This window comes from Antechinus flavipes, chromosome 5 (assembly GCF_016432865.1).
Source record: "Antechinus flavipes isolate AdamAnt ecotype Samford, QLD, Australia chromosome 5, AdamAnt_v2, whole genome shotgun sequence".
Taxonomy (NCBI): Eukaryota; Metazoa; Chordata; class Mammalia; order Dasyuromorphia; family Dasyuridae; genus Antechinus; species Antechinus flavipes.
In genome coordinates, this window is record NC_067402.1 from 129,319,338 (window position 1) to 129,341,822 (window position 22,485).

At 31.1% G+C, this 22,485-nt stretch overlaps 1 protein-coding gene across 1 annotated transcript in view; it reads left to right on the top strand.

The window, feature by feature from the left end:
• ASZ1 (ankyrin repeat, SAM and basic leucine zipper domain containing 1) overlaps positions 1–15,597 on the top strand; it is a 101,923-nt gene extending 86,326 nt beyond the window's left edge. Inside the window, exons 11-13 of the mRNA XM_052000685.1 lie at positions 6,890–6,995; positions 8,093–8,206; positions 15,020–15,597. Of these exons, the coding sequence (XP_051856645.1) occupies positions 6,890–6,995; positions 8,093–8,206; positions 15,020–15,172 (373 nt within the window). The 3' untranslated portion in view covers positions 15,173–15,597. The remainder of the gene's footprint in view (positions 1–6,889; positions 6,996–8,092; positions 8,207–15,019) is intronic.
• Positions 15,598–22,485: the final 6,888 nt, after the last annotated feature.

The following is a 22,485-nucleotide window of genomic DNA, read 5'->3' on the forward strand; positions in this document are numbered from 1 at the left end:
CTCCTAGATGGCAAGTAATCCAATATATGGTAAATATATTAAAAATATATATATATATATTAAATCAAATATACATATACATGTTTATACAGTTATTGTTCTGCACACACACAAAAAAAAAACAGATCAAAAAGGAAAAAATGAGAAAGAAAACAAAATGTAAGCAAATAACAAAAAGAATGAAAATACTATGTTATGATCCGCACTCAGTTCCCACAGTCCTCTCTAGAGATGGCTTTCTTCATGACAAGACCATTGGAACTGGCCTGAATCATCTCATTGTTGAAGAGAGCTACATCCATCAGTAGTAATGATCGTATATAATCTTGCTCTTGCCATGTACAATGATCTCCTGGTTCTGCTCATTTCACTTAGCATTGATTTATACAAGTCTCTCTCCAGGCCTCTCTGAAATCATCCTACTGGACATTTCTTACAGAACAGTAATACTCCATAATACTCCATAACATTCATATACCATAATTTATCCAGTCATTCTCCAACTGATGGGCAGCCACTCAGTTTTCCAGTTTCTTGTCACTACAAAAGGGGCTGCCATAAACATTTTTGCACATGTGGGTCCCTTTCCCTCCTTTATGATCTTTTTGGGATACAGATTCAGTAGAAACTGCTGGATCAAAAACTATGCACATTTTGATAGCCCTTTGGGCATAGTTCCAAATCACTCCAGAATGGTTGAATCAGTTCACAATTCCACCAATAAAGTATCAGTGTTCCAGTTTTCCCACATTGCCTCCAACATTGATCATTATCTTTTCTGTCATTTTAGCTAATCTGAGAATTATGTCGTTGTACCTCAGTTTTTTGTTATTTGCATTTATGTGATTGATAGTGATTTAGAGCATTTTTTCATATGACTAGAAATGGTTTGATTTCTTCATCTGCAAATTGTTCATATCTTTTGACCATTTATCAATTGGAGAATGGTTTGAATTCCTATAAATCTGAGTCAATTATATATTTTAGAAATGAGGCATTTATCAGAACCCTTGAGTGTAAAAAATTTTTCCCAGTTTATTTCTTCCCTTCTAACCTTATCTACATTGGTTTTGTTTGTACAAAAACTTTTTGTTGTTGTTGTTTAAGGAAACACATTTTTTATTATAATTTTTATTTACAGTACATATGCATGGGTAATTTTTAACAACATTATCTCTTGCACTCACTTCTGTTCCGATTTTTCCCTTCCCTCCTTCTACTCCCTCCCCTAGATGGCAGGCAGCCTTATACATATTAAATATGTTATAGTATATCCTAGATACAACATATGTGTGCAGAACTGAAAAGTTCTCTTGTTGCACAGGAAGAATTGGATTCGGGAGGTTAAAATAACCTAGGAAGAAAACAAAAATGCAAACAGTTTACACTCATTTCCCAGTGTTCCTTCTCTGAGTGTAGCTGATTCTGTCCATCATTGATCAATTGGAACTGAATTAGATCTTCTCTTTGTTGAAGAAATCCACTTCCATCAAAATACATCCTCATACAGTATTGTTGTTGAAGTATATAGTGATCTCCTGGTTCTGTTCATTTCACTCACCATCACTTCATGTAAGTCTTTCCAAGCCTCTCTGTATTCATCCTGTTGGTCATTTCTTACAGAACAATAATATTCCATAACATTCATATACCACAATTTACCCAACCATTCTCCAATTGATGGGCATCCATTCATTTTCCACAGATTTGAGAGGTAAACTATCCTTTGTTCTTCTAATTTGCTTATAATATCACTCTTTATGTCTAAATGAATCCACTTTGACCTTATCTTGGTATACAGTGTTAGATGTGAGTTAATGCCTAGTTTCTTCCATACTAATTTCCAATTTTCCCAGAAGTTTTTGTCAAATAGTGAGTTTTTATCCCAAAAGCTGGGGTCTTTGGGTTTGTAAAACAATATACTATTAAAGACGTTATATAGGTAATATACTATAGACATTGACTATTTTGTCCTGTGAATCTAACCTGTTCCACTGATAATTACTCTGTTTCTTAGCCAGTACCAAATGGTTTTATAATATAGTTTTAAATTTGGCACAGCTAGGCCATTTTCATTTGAATTTTTTTTTTCAGTAATTCCCTTGAAATTCTTGACCTTTTGTTCTTCCAAATGAACTTTGTTGTTATTTTTCTTAGATCTGTAAAATAATTTCTTGGAAGTTTAATTGGTATGCCACTGAATAAGTAGATTAATTTAGATAGTATTGTCATTTTTATTATATTTGCTCAGTCTATTCCTGAGCGCTTGATATTTTTTCCAATTGATTAGATTTGACTTTTATTTGTGTGGAAAGGAATGTATAGTTCCTGACTTTGCCTTGCCAGGTAGACTCCCAAATATTTTATATTATCTACAGTTATTTTAAATGGAATTTCACAGTTAAAATTACTAACTCAGTATTTCCTGTGTTTTCCCCAAGTTATACTTCTCCTCTTTCCTTCCCCCCCTTTCCCTCCTCCCTAGTAATTTGCTTCTGACCACTCTCTCCCTCAAACAGCCCTCCCCTTTTACAGACCCTTCCCCCTTTTTTATATATTTCCCTTTCTACTTTTGTTCTTCCTTCTATTAGCCTTCCCCTTTCCTTTGATTAGATGATTTCTAAGGTCTTTCTAATTCTAAGTCTATAAATCTGTGATTTTAACTTCAAGTGTCTGTTCCCAGCTGATCCTGAAATGATTGCTTTATCAGTAACTGCTTGTTTCTTGCAATAAGATATAGTAAATTTCATGAATTGTGATTTGTAGATAGATAAAGTTTTCATAATGCATTGGAGTACTCACACCTTTGATATTGATATTTCTTTATCTTGAAGGAACTTCTTTTTTCCAAATTAGTTTTCAATCTTTCTTTCCATAGTAGCATTTACTTTGAAGTGACTCAAGTTTAAAGGATAGAATTTCTCTTATTTCTTCATTTTCTACAACATGTTGCCATGTAAGCTGCCATTGTTTTGTTGATAATTTGTTTGCCTTGCAAAGTGAGATGATTTCCTTTAGCAGTAGAGCAAAACCAACTCTTAACATTTTCTTTATTCACCTCTTTTAGGAACATCTTTTAAGTTTTTCCATTTAGTTCCATATTCTTTACATCTTTTTTTGTGGAAATAAGTGGGAAATGTCAATATGAACATGCTTGACTGCTTTCAATATTTTATACTTCCATAGTCAGGCTTTAAGGTTTCAAGTATGGGCAATGATGGCGTATTAGCTAACAGTAGTATGCCTAATATGTGCTAACACAATAAAAAAGTCTGATAAAACAGAAATGTAAGTTGAATCAAATGAAAAAGAGAAAACTTATTCAATATTAATGTTATAAATGATGGGAAAATTATGTCAGTTTCTAAAAATCTTAACTTCTCCACAAATTCATTCACACACACATACACACACAAACACATATACATGTGTGTTTATTTTATTTTTGTAATACATATTATGCTGCTTTTTTGATTGTTACAAAATCTTATCAGTTCTGCTTTCTCTTGATTCATTAATATGCTGCAAATATGGAAAGTAGACTTAAGTATGATGAGAATGTAGTAATTTATGTCCACATGAAAAACTGTTCTCTTTAAAATTGTTATCTCTACAGTAATATCAAGAGCAGTTCATGAAAAACTTGACCTTTTTGTAGAGATTTAGATAGTTTGAGCCTATTATAGTTCTCCCTAGCCTTAAATCCATCTCTCTCCTAAATAAAACTCATTGACTTCCAAATCAAAAAAGAATTGAACAAAAGCATCTTATGTACCTTAATGACAGAAAATTAAATGGCTATACTGAAAAAAGCAGACAGGTCTATCATCTAATGAAATCTGTCTGTAATGATAACAAAATGTGATTTGGCCTTAATAAGTTTAAAATTCTTAACATACACTAAGGAAAGAAAGAAACTGAAGGCTTTGAGTTTGAATCTTGGCAATTAAAAATTTAACAAATGAATGAAGCTGATAAAACTACATATAGCTTTGTCTCTTCCAGGAAAGAGACATAAGAGTTATAAAATATTGAAGGCTATGACTGAATATAGGAAGACAATTGATATATTCTTAAGAGCAAGAATACATGAACAGACATTGTAATGCTGAAGAAACATTCAGAGAAAGCAGGCAGGCAGTCTGTTGAGCGGTAACAAAGAACAATAATGGGTACATGCCATTAGATTTGTTAAATATAAGAAAGTGGTTTATCTCTGAGTGGAATTTCTGAAATGACAAGATTAAAAAATGGAATACCTTCTGTGGCTGACTTCTACATTAATTCAGCCAGCATTGTGTCAACAACTGTTAAAACAGACACCTTGGTCTTCAGGATTTGCTTGTGTAACTCATCAAGTATAATTCTGCCAGTGAAATGGAGAGATAGTCAATCTTGTCGTTTGCACTGCTGTTGTGCCCTAAAGAGTACTGGGTCTCATATGGTACTGCAATACTTTCTAAATCTCTGGGCCTTGCAGTTTGACCTCAGCCATGCCACCAATTAGTGTCATCTCCCCCAGGTAATCTGTGAGCTCCAAGAGCAGGAACTGTCTTGATCTTCAATTCATATCCCTAGAATCATGTTTGGCATATTGCTTTTTTGTTTGTTCATAGAAACTTCAAAAATTTTATGTAGATGTCATTATAACAAATGCTCCACCCTGCAAAGAATAAAAAAACCTTCAAAATATAGAGATCTTGAGGCACAGGGCTCCAGTTATGGAACAGAATTGATACATACACTTCTCGTTCTTTCTGCTTCTAGCAGTGTACCAAGAATGTGATCAGTGAGCCTATGTTTGTTCAACTTAAAAAACAGTTTACTTTCATCTTACAGTTACTATCATTTTCCTTTGGAATAAATACAAAAAAAATGTAAAATAAAAACAACTCAGAGCCCTTCTAGGTGAACCTTATCAAAGAGGCAACGAAGTTAACAAAGCACTTGCATTATCTCATGTCCCCAAAATGTTTGAAATCACTTTAACCTACTCTTAAATTTGTGCTCCATAGGACTTTAGCTACACCTTATTTGCTGTTCAAAGCCACTTTAATTCTATGTATACAATCCTTTCCTACTATAGATTCTCCAGCTCATTCTTCATACAAACTATTCCATACTTCTCCCTTTTCTCGAGTGTCCCAGTCTCTCTGGACTTCCACCCCCAAAACAAACAAATGACCTAATTTACTACTAAACTGAGAAGATTGAATCTTCCAACAGGATTTTTTTCTCAGGTTTCCTATTTTATTCCTTAAAATTTCATTACCTAATTTTCCTTTACTCTGATCTGAGGGAAAAGGTAGTTCTTCTCCTTATTAAGGATATTCTCTTTTTGTTCTCTTTTTCCCATCCCTACTTCCTATATAACCTTACCCTAGCAATGACCTGTTCATTCTCTCTCGTTCATGTTCAGTCATTTTTCCAGCAGTGGTTTATTCTGATATAATATACAATATTATCATATATTCTCAATCCTCTAAAATCTCTCCTTGATTTTTCTACCCTATCTAGATTCCTACCTAGCTTTCACTTCTCATGCATGGCCAGATTTATAAGAAGCAGTTTACAACTGATGATTTTATTACCTTAGTCCCTATAACCTCTCTTTCATTCTCACTGTTCTATTCAAACTACTTTCAGAGCTCACTATGCTTATAGCCAAGTGCAAGGGCTCATCCTCAACCCTCATCTTCATTGCTTTCTCTATAATATTTGTTGCTACTGACCACACCTCTTCTTTCTGGATAATCTCTTTTCTTAACATTCTAGATATTAATCTTTTAATTTTCCTTTAATGATTACTATGTTGGTTTTTTTCCCTTTTAAAATGAGAATCTCCAAGGTTATTTTTCCCTGATTCTTTTTACTTTTTCCCTTAACCTTAGGCACTTTCAAGGCTTTATGGCTTTAAATTCTGCACATAATAATCCTATAACTCTGTATGTGGCCCTGATCTTTCAAAATGCAGGTCACTTTTTTTCCAACTATCTGCATGACAGCTCTATCTTAAAGACTCTTTATAATTTCATATCCAGCCTTTCATTAACTTCCTTTTTTATCTTTCTCCTAAAATCTTTTTCACTTTCTAATTTACATATTTCTGTAAACATCATTACCTTCACCCAGCTTCCTAATGTCTAAATTCTTGGTCTTATCTCTTCAGTCTTCCTTTTCTCTCAGTAAGACTATATAAGTGATTGACTATTCTCAATTCTACTTCATCATTATTATTCTTATCTATTTTCTATCTTCTCTCTCTTATACTAGTACAAGCTCTCATTACAACCTGCTCATTTCACTGCTAGGTTACTCTTCTTTCCCTAAGTGTTATGTCATTCCTTTGCCCAATCATGAATGATTCTTCTTGTCTTCCATATAAAATGCAAAGGTCTTGCTGACATTCAAGCCCCTATATGTGGTAGATTTATCTCATATCACCTGTATATTCTAGGCACCAATAAAACTGTATTCATGAATTTCCCTTTCCCATTTTATAGTTTTTATATTTTTGCTTGTTGTCCCTATGCCTAGACTGTAATCTCTCCTTCCACCTCTAACTATTCAAATTCAGCCTATCCTTGAAAGCCCCAATGAAATGTCTCCCTTTTTTTTATGAAGCCCTCTTGGCATAAGGTACCTTTAATAGCATATTTACTTATTTGTGTTATGGTTATATGTGCGTAAGTCAGTTGTCCCCTATTATATCACAGGCTCCATGGAGGAAGTGATCTTGTCTTATAATTTGTTATTCCCATAGGGCCCAAGAGAGTGATTTGTACATGATGGCATTTGTAATGTAGTGAATTAAATTGTCAGATTGACAAAAAAAACTTAGTTTTTTAAGTAATTTTTATTTTGTTCTCTGTTTTTTCCTCTTGTTTAGTGGTGATGAGTTCCTCAATTTTCTGCTAAAATTAAACAAACAATGTGGTCATTTAACTACAGCCGTACAGAACATAATTAACCAGTTACCAGTAAATTCTCATAAGGTAATCAGTAAAAGTTATTAAATGATAATAAATTGACAACTTTATTTAAAATAGCAATTACAAATTTTTAAAAAACAGTGATTTGGTGAAATTTTATAAATCCCCATAATTATATGAGATAAATGCAAAACAGTGTGCTAAAACTAAAATGTTCTATTCTGTTTCTACATACCAACTCAAAATATCCTTGTGTTCCAACTTTTAAAAAAAGATAATTACCTAGACTGAATTTTAAATAGTGAGTAAACATACTTTTTTTCTGATTGAGAATTTAATTGTTTAAAACCAAGTTCAAATTGAAACAAAGTATAATGATTACAATTAGATGCAAATTGTTTCATTAGAAATTTTGGAGACAAAAAACCCTATAATTTAGAAACAATAAGAATTTTAGAATAGGAAACCATTCAGTGACCTGTAACAATGGAAACTTCAAGGTTTGTCTGCTAATTAGTTTCATCAGTTTTTATTTGCAATTTAAAATATCAAGGCTTCTTTAGAATTTTCGGGTATTATATATGATTCTTGAGAAACAGGGATTTTTTTTGATGTTTTCATAGGATGATTTGACAAAAATGTGCATTTACATACATATAGATGTTCCTTATATAAATGATTTCCATAAGTGATATGAACTTGGCAAATTCTGAAGGCTATTTTCTTTATTTAAAAATTATTTTATTGTTCTATTGATTGAATTTCATTGTTGCTATTCTTTATGAACAAAATAACTGTCTCTGTGACCCTGGACTAATCACCAAACTTCTATCTAGACATTCAAATACATTGGATCCCTACATATTGACTTAGAAAACCCTGAATCAACATTATTTGTGTTTTATTGTGTTTATATTTTGTAAAACATTTCCCAATTTTATTTTAATCTAAATCAAGTAGTACTGTTTTTGAAGAGTGTAACTCACTACTTAAGGCAACTCTCTGAGACTAAATTGCAAAGAAGACACTGGCTAATATTGATTATAGGATTAGTTCCTATTCTCAATAACATAATATGTATTGTTTATTTTAAGAAATATGTGTTGTTGATAACAATTGTTTTCCATTGTGTAAAATGTACATTTTGGCCATCTTAACAGATAGTATTAGAATGGGGATCCTCGCAAAGGTTTACATCAGTTTGTGAAAATTTGGTTTGTAATGTTGAAGATCTGGGTGAAGAAGTCTGTAAACTAAAAGATTTAATTCAAAAGGTATGTATTTGCATTATAAAATGACCATTTAAATTATTCTGAATACAAGTATGTGTGTTTTTTGGTTTGTTTGTTTTTTTGCTTTTAAGAAAAATAGCTATATGAAAATTTAGTTGCTTGAAGAGTGCAAATTGAGCAAATGATATTAAAGGATTTTTTTTAGTTAATTACTAAAATAAACTATCAATTTTAGTAATTATAGAGTTTTAGTGATTATTATATAAATGACACATATAAACATTTTAGGAGCATATTTGTTGTGTAAAGTAAATATATCTGTATTTTATGTAGTTTAGACAAAAGTAATCTAAGACCACCTTTAATGTAATTTCTAAAAAAGTTACTTGCCCTAAAATATTTATTAGCCAACAACAACTCCAAACCACTTTACTTTATCACTTCCTACTTTGCAGTCAACCCAAATCAGTCAGCAAGCATTTATTAAATATTACTATATGCTAGGTACTATTCTAAGCCCTGGGGCTACAAATTCAAACAGAAAGACAGTCTGCTTCAAGAAGCTTCCATTCTAATGGGGTTAGCCAACCCATAAAAGGAAACCATAAAATTTATTAGAAACAAGGAACCCAGTACAGAGGCATAGTAGAGAAAGATTGGCGTGCATCCTGCAAAGGAATGAGGCCTACATATCTTTCTTAAATGAAGTAACTGAGAGTAAACATCTGAGAGGGAAAGACTGACGGCTACTTCCAATGTGTAACTTTCAGTACTGGAGCAAGCATTCAAGATGAAAAGGTTTCCTTCTGGTGTCAGGTCAAAAAACTCCGAAGTGCAACATGGGGAGCAAAATAGTGATACTAGTCATACCTCACTGCATATGTTGTCTCATTCACGTGGTTACTTCCTCTTATAATGAGGATTTAAATTTATTCACATCATCTCATTTTTTGTGACTCTTGTTCTTATCATATTGTAAATTCTCTACATTCCACTAATTAAGGAACCTTTTTTAAAAAAAATTTTGTGATATTCCACAAATAGCAGTGACATATAGAAGCTTTCCATAGATAATCGATTCCACTTTATTCTACTTGCTTCCATTTACCCCTAATTCCTGAACAGTAATTTGTTTCATCCTTCACATCCCTACCATGTACCTCTAGTTTTCCTTTTGTGTGATTCCCACCATAAATTCTTCAGGTGTTATGGGTCTTTCAGGGAGTAGAGGTTATTAAAAGCACTGTCTGGCTTTCCAAACATAATGCAGCTCTTTCTCCCTTTCCTGAGCTCTGGGCCTGGTTCATAACCACAATGTGGGTGTAAAATATACTTAATCATAGATCCTGAGTTTTGTGTCTGTAGTTTATCGTAGTTTAGACAATATTTGTTTTCTTCTTAAATGATTATCAGATTTTCCTTTAGAAGGCTTGCAGTTTTCTCGGGCTTGATCTATTTAATACAATGTCCTCTGAAAACTGGAGCATTTGATGGAATTCACCATCTATAGAAAACCCCTCTACTATTTGGACTCTGAATTGTATATCATCCCATGGAAGTGAGCAGACATCTTTGGGAGAATCTATTCATTCATTCATTTATTGTCAGTTATTTAATACTATGCTTAATAAACCAAAGGTCAGTCAAATTTGTCTCCATTGTTTCTTCTTTCAAGGAATTTTATATTTAACATCAGAGCTATTCTCAAGCAATTGACATAAAAAGAAATGAATACATGATTCAATTATGCTTATTCTTTGTTAACCATAAAAAATATTTGATTCAGTGAACAAAATAGCCACTTTATCTTAAAAGTAGTAACAATAGATAACATGTATGAAACTTTTTTTTTTTTTGGCAAAATGGCATTTTGTTCTACCAAATTAAATATATTTATCGTTAACTGATCATAAGCACAATAGAATCATAAATTTATTTCACCTTTCTGTCATATGTGATTGTAGAGTTATGCTCTACTCTGGAATATTGTTTGCAAAATTCTGCCTGTACCGTTTTCATTTCATCATTGATTGATCCTCAGAACCCTCATACGTATTACAGAGATGAGAAATTAAGCCAAGCATCTTGAGAATTGACCTTATGATCTTATTTGGATCACTTCTAGTGCAGATCTCTTCTTATGAATATTTTAATCCAACTACCCATCTTATCTTTTTCTTTTCCATAGTCCTATATCTCCTTCTTCATATTTAAAATCCAAGCCTCTTACGTTAGTCAAATATAATGGAGACATTGTATTGCTTGTATAGAGTCTGTTATTTTTATCAGTTTCTTTCCCTTATAATTTTATCCTTAAATGCACTCAAAATTATTCTGCTTTTTGGGGTCTCTCATCAAAGCTTCCTTTAAACTTGTTTTTCCTTTGAATGTTTTTGTTTTATGAGATGAGATGATTATCTTCTACCATCTTTCATAAAATTTTACATACAGATGTATATTTTGCGCCAGTATCATCATGACTTCCATCTTTCTCTTCCTGGCAAGAAGGTCAAATTAAAACACACTCGAATCTCTTTTGACCTCCTTGCTGGAGCAATTGCTTTATATCATTTAAACTTCTTTGGGAAATAATGTTGGTTTTTATTTTTTAAAACAGGTTAGGTTGAAGTTGTCTGAATTAAATACCGCATCTACTTATTTTTTTATTCTTTTTCTAATTTTGTGTTAATTTTGACATTTGCCTATAACAAGAAACAGACTGATATGTGCAGAAACAGATGACATGATCATTTTCAGATCATGATGCAATAAAGAGCTAGAGAAAGATAAACTAAAAACTAATTAGAAATTAAACAATCTAATCCTAAAGAATGATCAAACAAAGAACAAATCATAGAAACAGTAATTTCATCCTAGAGAATGACAATAATGAGACAACATACCAAAATTTATGGGATGCAGGCAAAGCAGTTCTTAGGGGAAATTTTCTATCTCTAAATGCTTCCATGAATAAAATAGAAAAAGAAGGGATCAGTGAATTAGGCATGCAATTTTTTTAGAAAAAGACCAAATTTAAAACCCTCAACTAAATAACAAACTAGAAATTCTAAAAACCAATGGAGAGATTTAATGTAATTATCTAAAATTGAAAAAAAACAACTTTAGTAATTTGATTAGAAAAAGAAAAGAAGAAAACCAAGTTATGAGTATTAGAAATAAAAAGATGAACTCCATCAATGAAGAAGAAATTAATTAGGAACTTTTTTTGCCCAATTGTATGCCAAAAAAATCTGACAATCTAATTAAAATGGATGAATATTTCCAAAAATATAAATTGTCCAGATTAAAAGAAGAAATAAAATACTTAACCCATTTTAGAAAAAGAAATTGAACAATTCACTAATGAATTCCTAAGAAAAAAAATCTGCAGATCCACATAGATTTCTAAGTGAATTCCACCAAACATTAAAGAAAATTTAATTCTAATGCTATATAAACTATTTGGAAAAATAAGCAAAGAAGGAGTCCTGCCAAATTACTTTTGTGACACAAATATGGTACTGATATCTAAACCAGGAAGAGCCAAAACAGAAAAAGAAAATTATAGACTAATTTCTATAATGAATATTGATGCAGACATTTTAAACAGATGATGTCCCTTATTTGTAACCAGTCATTTCTTGTATATTGGAATATAATTACTTTATTTGGGGAAAGTATTATTTGGTGTTCATGATCATTGTCTGCTTTATTTATGAAGAGGTATTCATGATTAGAGGTGAGAAGTTACTGTATAACCTACAAACCTCTAGTCTCTCATTTCTTCCTCCTGAACCATATTTTCCAACATTCCCTATACTTATCTTTGCATTAAAGTCACCAAGCATTAAAATACCTATCAATTTCTCTACCTCCTCATCACCTACAAGCTTTTTGCCATAAATGAGTTGTCTTCATGATGGTTTGGAGGAACAAAGTTTGTCTTTTACATAAATATTCACCTTGAACCCTGCAAAATAGTATTTTCCCATGAAATGATGCTTCTTGCTGCTGCCTTTAAGAAACATTAAACCAATTCTAATGATTCCTTAACTTTCCTTTTTGGAAAATCATGATGTATTTTCCACTTAACTCTAACTTCCTCTTATTTTATTTATAACAATAATCCTAAAAATAGCTAGCATTTATCGAGTATTTTAAGATTTGCAAAGGATTTTAGATATATTTGATTTTATCTTCACAAAAATTTGAAGATCTAAGCAGTATCATTAGCAGGTATCTAAAAATTGATGTGATTGAGGTCCGCCTCTGTCACTGGACAAATATCTCAACTTTACAGTATCAGAAATTAATGTATATAAAAATTCAAAAACCGTGATTCTTAGAACCTCTGTTTTTCTGTCATTGTGTTATTTTCATAGCATAAATAGAAAAGGGTCCATGTAGAACTGAAGATTACTTTTTATTTTTCTTTAATTTCTGAAATTATACTTTAATTTTATGGATTTCTTAAGTCAAATAATTATCACCATATAGCCAGCTTACTCATAATAAACCTCTCCAAATTATCTAGACTTATCCCCTAAATTAGTTGTTAATCTACTTTCAAGGCCGTAATAAAAAGCTTTCCTGCATGGTAAACCTAATAAAGCTAGCACTTTACTGCCAGAGATTTTGAGAATTCAGATTTACCTCAATTTTTAAAAGGATTTGGGACCAGGACTCCAGAGGCATGCATAGTAATAACTTTTCTATATATGTAAATGCCAATAAATTTTGTACAAAACAATCCTTCTCAAAAATTATAACAAAATTCTTGTGGATCTATATATATGCTACAAATTCCCATATTAAAAAAACTTTACTTTCCTAGGAGGGAGGGAGACAGGAAACACCTTAAGAAAGGAAATATCTTCTAGTTATTTATGTATAGAGCTCAAGCTGGATATCACCAAAATCAAGATTGATAGAACTGGTCAATCTACTTCATATAAAGAGAAGTAAAGAATAGTTTTTAGAATTTGAATTTATTTTAAAGCAATATTTTTCAAAATTTAGAGTGATTATCAGAGCTTGTTCATGTAAACCATTAAAACACTTGATTAGTAGTATCATTTTTGAATTGTGAGTAACTATATAGATCATAGAATTAAAGCTGGGGCCTCGGACATACATTTATGGAACCACCATCTTCTGATTCCTAAATTTCTTAAATTCTTATACTCCATACTTGTTGGTAACATTAGATTCAAGTAGTTGCCATGAAAAGGACAAAATTGTAGAACTTCTAATATATTTGGTGAAATGAAATGAAAGCTGATTATTTTTTCCCTGGGAGAATTTTAGCACTTTGGTGTAAGGAATATGTGATTACTAGATGAAAAATAGTTTAAATCATTCCTTAAGGAACTAAAACTCAAAAACACAGCAATTATAATACAATCAGAGACTTTAATATTCTTTTTTTTTTTTTTTTACATTCTTAGTCACCCTCAGAAATTTTCTGCTATTTGGTCATCTTATTTTTTTCATAAAATCTAATTTTAATACATGTATGTCCATGAAATAAACAAATATTTTGTGGATCTATATGATACTATTGGGGGCAAAAACATTTGAAGTAAGATACAGAATCAATCTATTGGGTTATTGATTAGAAGCCTATCTGAACTTCTCAAAAGAAGTGGTCATGATGGGATTTTGATTTGGGGAAGTATCAGGGCTATAATATCCGGATTTTGCCTCTGTTCTTCTTATAGTGCAAAAAGTACGAATAATGACTAAGTACTTTTTTTCAGGAAGGTATGAGTTATCAGAAGATTAGTATATAGAAGACAAAGAAAGAGAGTAGGGGAGAGGTCAAGGCTAGCCGTTAACACCACATCACTCACTTTCAAACCAACACAATGACAAGTTCTTGTCAGAAAGAGTCATTTTAAGTAATTGGTTAGTAAAAGGAATGACCATCCCAGGATTCAGTAAATGGAGCATCAGTGTCAAAAAGGAATCTGTTACTGAATGAAGCCATGTGGAAGTGGAACTAAGGATATAGTACTAATGAGATTGGCATTGAAACCCTTTATTCAGATGTAACTTAAAATTAATTTTGCAGACTTCTTTCCTTAAATATTTACATTGTAGATTTTAGAAGTAGTTATTTCTACTAAGTTGAAAGTATTTATAGCACCAATCCAGCACAGGATGTTTCCAGCAAATATCACTCAATAAAAGTGCCTGATTTTTTTTTTTTAATCTTTTAACGATCTTTAATTTTATGTTTTGTTTGTTAATTCTTCAACATGGAATTTGTTTGATGGGGTTTATCAAGGTTGGGCAAAAAAGTTAATTAAAATAGTGTTTAAAAATCTGATTTCAATAACTCTTGGATACATTTCTGAGTACAAATTTTCTATAGGAATATTTTACAATTGCATATTGTTCTGTATATCATTGATATTTAGTGAAAGGAAAGGAGCTATAGTGTCTATTAGCTAGAATTCCTAATAGGTAACTTTTTCCAATCACACCTCAATTTTCTAACCAATTTCAGATGAAAAATGATGAATTTGAATATATAATTATTTATTTCTATTATAATATTGATGCATTTTTTCATAATGGGATAGTATTGAAATTTAATCATTAACAATATTTTAAAGGTCATTTATTTTCATTCAAAGTCTTCCTTGATTAAGAATAGCAAAAGTTTTCTAGTTATTTTTATTTGTTAAGTCAAATACAAAAAAAAAAAAAAACAGCACCTTTTGAACAATCCTTTTAGTGAGATGAACTATTCAATATCAAATGTTGTCTTTTAAATTTTTCTATATTTTATATTTTCCTTTATTTCTATTGTGAACTAACTTCTGTTTCTTTTCTTATATCAAATATTAGTTGCAAAATGACCAGAAAAATGATCCCTGTCGTGTACCACCCATAGAAACATATTCTACCTGGAATAGCAGATTTTTGAAGAGGGCAACATTTACAGTATGCGGATTTGGGTTTCTCCTTTTCATTTGCAAGCTAACTTTCCAGAAAAGCTGATGTTGATACTTATTTTGAGCAATGTGTATAGTCAAGCCTTCGGAAGAGAGTTGATAACTACTATTTATGTTGTTTTATACTCTCACTTTCTAGAAACATTTCAGAAACAAGGTTGCACATGTTTCTTCATGGATTTTTTCTGTCAGATTTATAAATCTAATTTGTTAATTTTGATCAAGATATAATAACAGGTAATTCTATGATTTTTTTAAATTCATTTGAATATCTTTATGACTATTGGTCACCTTCAAATAAAGTTTTACCTAGTTTGTCTTTGATCTATGATATTAATGTGTGTGTTTTGCACAGATATAAAAAACTATGCCCATGTGGAATGCATTTTTCCCATAATTTGGAAAATATTCTCTTACGTGCTTATGTTGATATGTCTCAGAAAATATAAGGTACTTTCTGTTAGTCTATAATCTGTCTTTCCATTTGTAAGACTCCTTTGAAATTTTATATTGGCCCTTAAGACAAAATTTTCTCATTTATAAAATTTGCAAGATATGATGGTTTTGAAGCATTCTAATCAGTGTGTTAACAAAAGTATCAGCCAAATGTAACTTTTTTTAAAATTATGAAACAAAACATGGGAAAATATAAAGAATTGATAATAAAATTAGATAATTAATAATAGCCAGTAAAAATGGTAATTTTGCCAAACTGTGAATGTGATTATTAGGTGATTTTATATGATACTTAATAATTTTTAAAAATGTTATTTTAGATTTACATTGATAGTGGATGTTAACTATTTTATTTCCCTTATCAGTTTGTTGAAAACTAATACAGTATCCATTTGGGTTTCTTTAAGTCAAGTCAGGGATGGGAAAAAAAATATATGGGCAAACAAAAAAGGAAAAGAAAAGAACTAACTTAACTGTGACTATAGGAGTTAATTTTCTTTCCTGGCTGAGTGCCATGCTTACAACAGATGTGGTTGATCTGCAACTGCTTGAAAGGTAAACAAGAGAGGGGAAGAAATTGTAGCAAGAAATAAGAGTGTGAGGAGATATGATGAGTAGTGATTTCTGTCTGTCAGTTCTATAGAAACAATAGAACCAGATTAATCATTCTGTTTTTGAGAATGTGTTTAGCCATGTGAAAGTAAATGATCACATCATGAATCAGTGTCTGAGATGAGATTTTTAACTTTCTCATTTGCTCTTTAGCAAAGTAAAACACATCTCCCTCATAAACTGAATTAGATTTGAATGGATTGGGAAATGGATTGGACTTAAGATAAAAGAAAAAAATTTAGACTAAAAATGATCATTTATTAGTAACACATTGTCATAGGATTTAGAGTTGGAAACAGTCTTATATATCATTTAATTCAACCCCTTCAATTTTCCAAGGGAAAAATCTGATTCTCAAAAACATTGAATGACGTGCCTAAGATATCATAGTTGACCTAGTAGCAGAGCCAAGAAAATTCAGGCCCTCTGCCTTTAGATCCATTGCTCTTTCCACCATACTCCTATTACTCTTTTAAGGGGGAGCTACTTAATTTTAATTGTACCTAGGTACAAGGTATCGTTTTTCCAGTTGTAATAATAAGGATAAGAGGGTTAATAAAAAACAAATTTTCCTATTACTCTGAATCATTTTTCCAGTAGATATATCTTATAAGTCAGCCTCTCTTTCACTAGCTGCATTCCTTCTTTGGCTCTAAAAAATTAAACCTAAATAGCATGAACTCAATTATTACAAGTATTTGAAAATGTATAGGCATTAAAACTTCTTGGAGAAATATAGTTTAGTTTATTAGATTTTTCTCTGTGTGTGTTTCTCTATCTTTCTCCTCTCTCTCTGTCTCTCTCACACACACGAATAGTGCTTATGTTTATAATGTATAGTAAACAAAACCAAGATTGCAGTTCTATCTTAAGGTAAGCAAGCAACTGGGGTAACTTGCTTTACAAAAATGTATCCACCATAAGGCGATTTTAGATAAAGATATCTCTCCTAAAGATGGTTAATCTCTGCTTACAAACATTTCAGGAACATAATTATCCCAGTAAATGAGGAAATACCTGTATTTTTAAGTGTTAACAATAAGTAGAATAAAATGTTACTGAAGTATCTAATGCTGCGTTATCAATATATAGGGCAAAGATTGAGCTGAAAGTAAATTTTACTTTAATGTATTATTTATTCATAGGCTAAGAGAAATTAATAATGTTAAGAAAGCCAGGATAATAATGCTTCTAAAATGGTTGTGGAGTCTTCTCTCAAATATATAGATTAAATTAGATAAAATAATAATTACACTTGAAACTCCTGCCTCTCCCCTCCCTCCCCCCTGCTCTGTGATTATCTGATCTGATTAAAACACTTGAGAAAAAAGTCTCATTTTTAGAGGCATCAAAAAGCCTAAAAATTATATAGTGTACTTCAGTTATTATTAGTTTATTAGAACAGAACTCTTTTAAACCCTAGCCAATCCAAAGCTTTTAGTAAATTTTGACAGCCTAGTTTGTTAGCTTTATATACTTGAAAGAAATAAAAGCTATTATCTTTGACAATCCCCAATAATATTAACTTCTAAGTCATTTTTCCTGTTATGTTTGATTAGAGAAATGTTGATGTACTTTCTGAACTATCTTATCTGTGTAAGGTGGAGGGATTATAGCATCATATGTAGTTTTGTCTTTTAATAAATGTGTATTGATTTTTAAAAATTAGTTCACCAGCCTACCAAAAATGTTCCCATTGCACTATCACTAAAAATACAACTACTCTGTATCCTTACTTGTGTTCTCAGCCACTTTAAAGGCTTCCCTAATATATATATCCCTTAGCTTCCTTATCTTTTCTTCACCAGTGACTGACCACTTTAATAAGTCACATCTATTAGCAAACTAATATTTTCCCAAAAACTAAAAATTTCTAACCATAAATAATTATTTTCTAAACTTGTTTAATATGCCAAAAGTCTTCTCTTTGACTTTCTCAAAGCCCTTAAGTCCTGTCATCCTCTTCTTGCATCTTTTTTTTCCATATCTTAATTCCAAATTGTTCTTTCTGGCATGCTTTGTTATGTCTGCAACTCAGAGCATCCTACTGACACAAGTTCCTGCCTGAAATGGAAGCTGATTAATATGAGGATGAGCAGTAAATTAAAGGCAGGATTTCCAAAAATATTATTAACTGTGGAGTCTTTATAATTGAATTCATTTTATGTAATTTGGCAGCATTTGTGGTTTTCCTTGCCTTTAGTTTTTATCAGATTATAATGCAATAATTTTGTGTAATATTTTGAATTTAATAAGAAAAACCTCAGGAAGATAAGTCACAGAAATAGAATAATTATTGTAAGTATATTCTTTGAGTAAATTTGAGTATAAATTACTTAACTCCATAGCATAGAAAGATTCAAGACAATACAAAAGTTCCAGGAAATTCTTGTGACCTGAAGAATAGGAGACTGCTCTAGAGAGTTCCTGCTCCCTATTCAGGAATCAGAATTTGTACAATCCACTCTGTAGTTGAAGACAGATTTAGTCTTTTGGGGTTTCAGAGATGAATGACAATTAGGTTGAGAAGAATATAGCCTCAAAAAACCTGTGTGGCTTTACATCTCAAGTGGAACTACTGAAAAGCAAGGACACAGTTGCTATATTAGCTTCTGTATAGTTTTGAGGGTGTCTGAACTTGCTCACTCTGATTCCCCTACTCTTGTGTTTGTAAGAGTAACATATTCAAAGATCCCCAAAGTTATATGTTATACAGTGAGTTAATGACAAGAACAACTATTCTGTAAAAGGAAATGTAAAATATGGCAGAATGAAGCATAAAATTTTAATGTAGCTTAAAACTGATCTTAAGAAATCAATATAATTACAGCAACTAAGTGGTAAAATGGATAAAATGTCAGGGCTAGAGTCAGGAAGACCTAAATTCAAATCTAGCCTTAGGAAAAAAGCTATGTGATCCTAGACAAGTCACTTAGCTACTGTTTGCCACATTTTTCTCATCTATAACATGAGGATAATAATAGCAGCTACCTTGCAAAGTTGGTGTGAGATCAAATGAAATAATATTTGTTAAGAATTTAGGACAGTACCTAACATATAGCCCTATATAGATGTTAAGTATTATTGTTAGTTTCTGATGTTTAAGTTGAGATTATAGACCTCATTTTTACCTATCTACATATATCTTAAGGACAATAAAGACCAAGAAATAAATACTTGATGATTTCTTATGCATTGTTTGTATTAAAGTGTTAGTAAAGAAACACTGAATACTAGTAATACTTCTAGTTATTAATGATACTTTTTTGCATTCATAGTTTAAACCAAAATATAATTATGTAGTATAAGTTTTACTTCAGTACAAAAATATCTCTGAAGTCACTTCTCCCAGGTTGCATAAAAGTTTTTTAATCTAGCTTTCAATTTTTTGAAGGCTGACAAGCACATTAACAATAGAAACGTGATTCTCTCAGGGAATATTTACCTTTCTATTTAAAGTTTTGTTAATTTTTGTTTTATGTTGTCTTTCTAAAATTTATTTGAGAATTTTTTAAACACCTACTTACAAAGTGATAGTATTCTATTCTGTAGTTCAGCATCAGTTGGCTAATGTGGAAAAAACACTTGGTAAATAACTAATTTTATTTTAAAGTTTATTTTACTTCCTTCATTCCCTTCTCCTCAACATTTGAATCTCAGAAGGGCATTCAATCTGGTATGTGAAATAAACATTCATTATTAAATATTTGAAAGATATTCATTAAAACTAATATTTGTATTGCCAGACAGTATTTTGTTAGTTATTGAAACTTTTGATAAAAAGTTTGACAAATATGTTTCAGACATCTTTTTATAGAGAATATATGTTATTTTAAAATATTTTTTATTTCATCTTTGTGTATCGTCCTTCCACAGACAGAATATAGTCTCTTTCTACCTCTTAACAGTTACACTTGGGTTGTCCTTCAGCCCTAGTGCCCAGTCTGGAGATGAGGTTCTCCATTCTTAACTAGACTTATCTTTGGACAATTCAACAAAAGGTCATTCGTGGTGACTTTCCAAGTTGGCAGATTGGCAAAGTTTGTACTCTCCTATCAAATTGAATGAAGTAAAAAACATCACCACTCAAACTGAGGATAAACTCCTTGAGGACAGAAAGTGTGATTTTTTTTCATGCAGCTTGGCATAATGTTGAATGTACAAAATTAAATGTTTGGTTCTAATTTAATTGGAATAGCTTTTGAAAACTCAAAGTACAATCATGGCTTACATGTATATGGTGGTCTATATATATGGCTTACATGTATATGGTCATATGTACATATATATATTATATATATATATATATATATATATATATATATATATATATATACACACACACACATATACACACACACACACACAGTGATATATATCATCTGATATATGTTGTCTGATTTGATACTTTCAACAACTCTGTCACTACTCTCATTTTACAGATAAAGAAATAGTAATATGCCCAGGGTCCCACAGCTAGTAAGTGACAGAAATTGGATCCAGATCACCCAAACCAAGTATTCTTTCTATACCATCACATGGCTTCTTCTGGAGATAGAAACTGCATATTAAACTTATCAGAAGTCAGAAGGCAAGAATGATAAGCAAGTATTTGGACAAAGATTACAATTGGAGTAGGGGGGAGAGGCTAGCAGTACTGTGTTAGCAGTAAGGTACAATAGCTAAAGGTCTATTTAACCCAACCACTCTTAATTTCATGAGAATCTCTTAAGCTTTCCATTTTGCATCACTGCTTCAAACATGTAGAAACTTCAATTTAAAAAATGAAGTGTAAGAATAGATATTGATTGAAATGGTATCCTTGGTTTACTTTAAAGCTCTAGAAACAACTTAAGATTTATTGTAGTCTAATAGATGATTTCCCTTCTTGACTTATCAAACTAAATTTTAAAAAATAACTTCTTCATGGGTTTTTGCAGTTATGCTTGGTACTTGTTTAAAGATTGAGTAAAGATTTTATTTAAAGATATTGTGATTTTATTTCTCTTAATAGATTCATCCTGCTTAGCTATATTGACACTGATTAGTGTTCTGATTATAGGTTAAAGAGTTATGATGGTTCACGTATTTTTCTATTAGAGATCAATCAGTACATGTGTTCACTCATGAGAGCTCCCTAGAAATGAAGTCCAAATTTCTTAGACAGTCTAATTGAAGAAAATGGAGTTAGCAAGAGATTAGTAACATAGTAAATTTTTAGCAAAGTATTTTAAAAAGCTAATTCCATTCCGAATGCTTATTTCTATATATGGACTAATGGATAAAGATATATAAGATGTGAACATTTGTCATAAAAAGGATTTTCAAGAGTAATTGTTGGAATCTCATGTTAAAGTAATTTATATGATACAGTCAATAGAAAAGTAATGCTTTACATGAGTTCCAGATGTCTGTTATTTTAATCTTACATGCAAGTAAGAAAAATAATATAATCTTTTTCTGCTATTTGATAAAGACCCTGATTTTTTTTTTTACTATGTAGAGTTAATTTCAATTTGTTAAATCACTATAGATAAATCATTATTCAAATATGTTTTATAACATATCATTGTGTATACTTTTCTACTTTTCATATATCAAACCTTTTTTGTTTGGTATTTATATTGATTTTTGCAAGGAAAAATAATTACATCCATCACAGTATTTTCAACTTCAGAGTTTGTCCAAAGCTTCACCACACCCTTCCCTATGAAACATTCTCACAAAATATTTGTTTCTTTTCTGTTTACATCTTTAAACTGGTAACCCACAGATTGCTTTTGTAATAGAGAAAGTGTGAACTTTCTGAAATTAGGGTACGAAGTACTTAATATTACCTGTAAAGTCCTTGAGCATATATGTGAGCATAATGTGAACAATTATTCATTATCAATTTGTCCAAATCTCACAATATCAGATTCTCAGTGTATTTTCATTATCTCATAATGCACATTTGGATCACTTTTTCTTAAGCAATAAGCAACAGAGAATACAAAAGAATTGAGCTACTAACTGAAAAATAGAAAAAAGTTAAAAGGGATAGAAGAGTTTTAAGGGGGAAGAAAATATGTGGGAAAATGTCTGGTTGAGTATAGTAGGGGAAAAGATAAATAGAATTCCCTATTTTAACAATGTGTTTGAATTTCTTCTATTTTTCCTTCCCAAGAATAAGGACTATTAGAAATTTTATGTTCTTGTGATCTTTCTTGGACTGAAAATATTAATATAACTAACCTGATTTTACAGGTGGGCAAGGAACTATACTTAAATGATATTCAGATGATTCAAAAG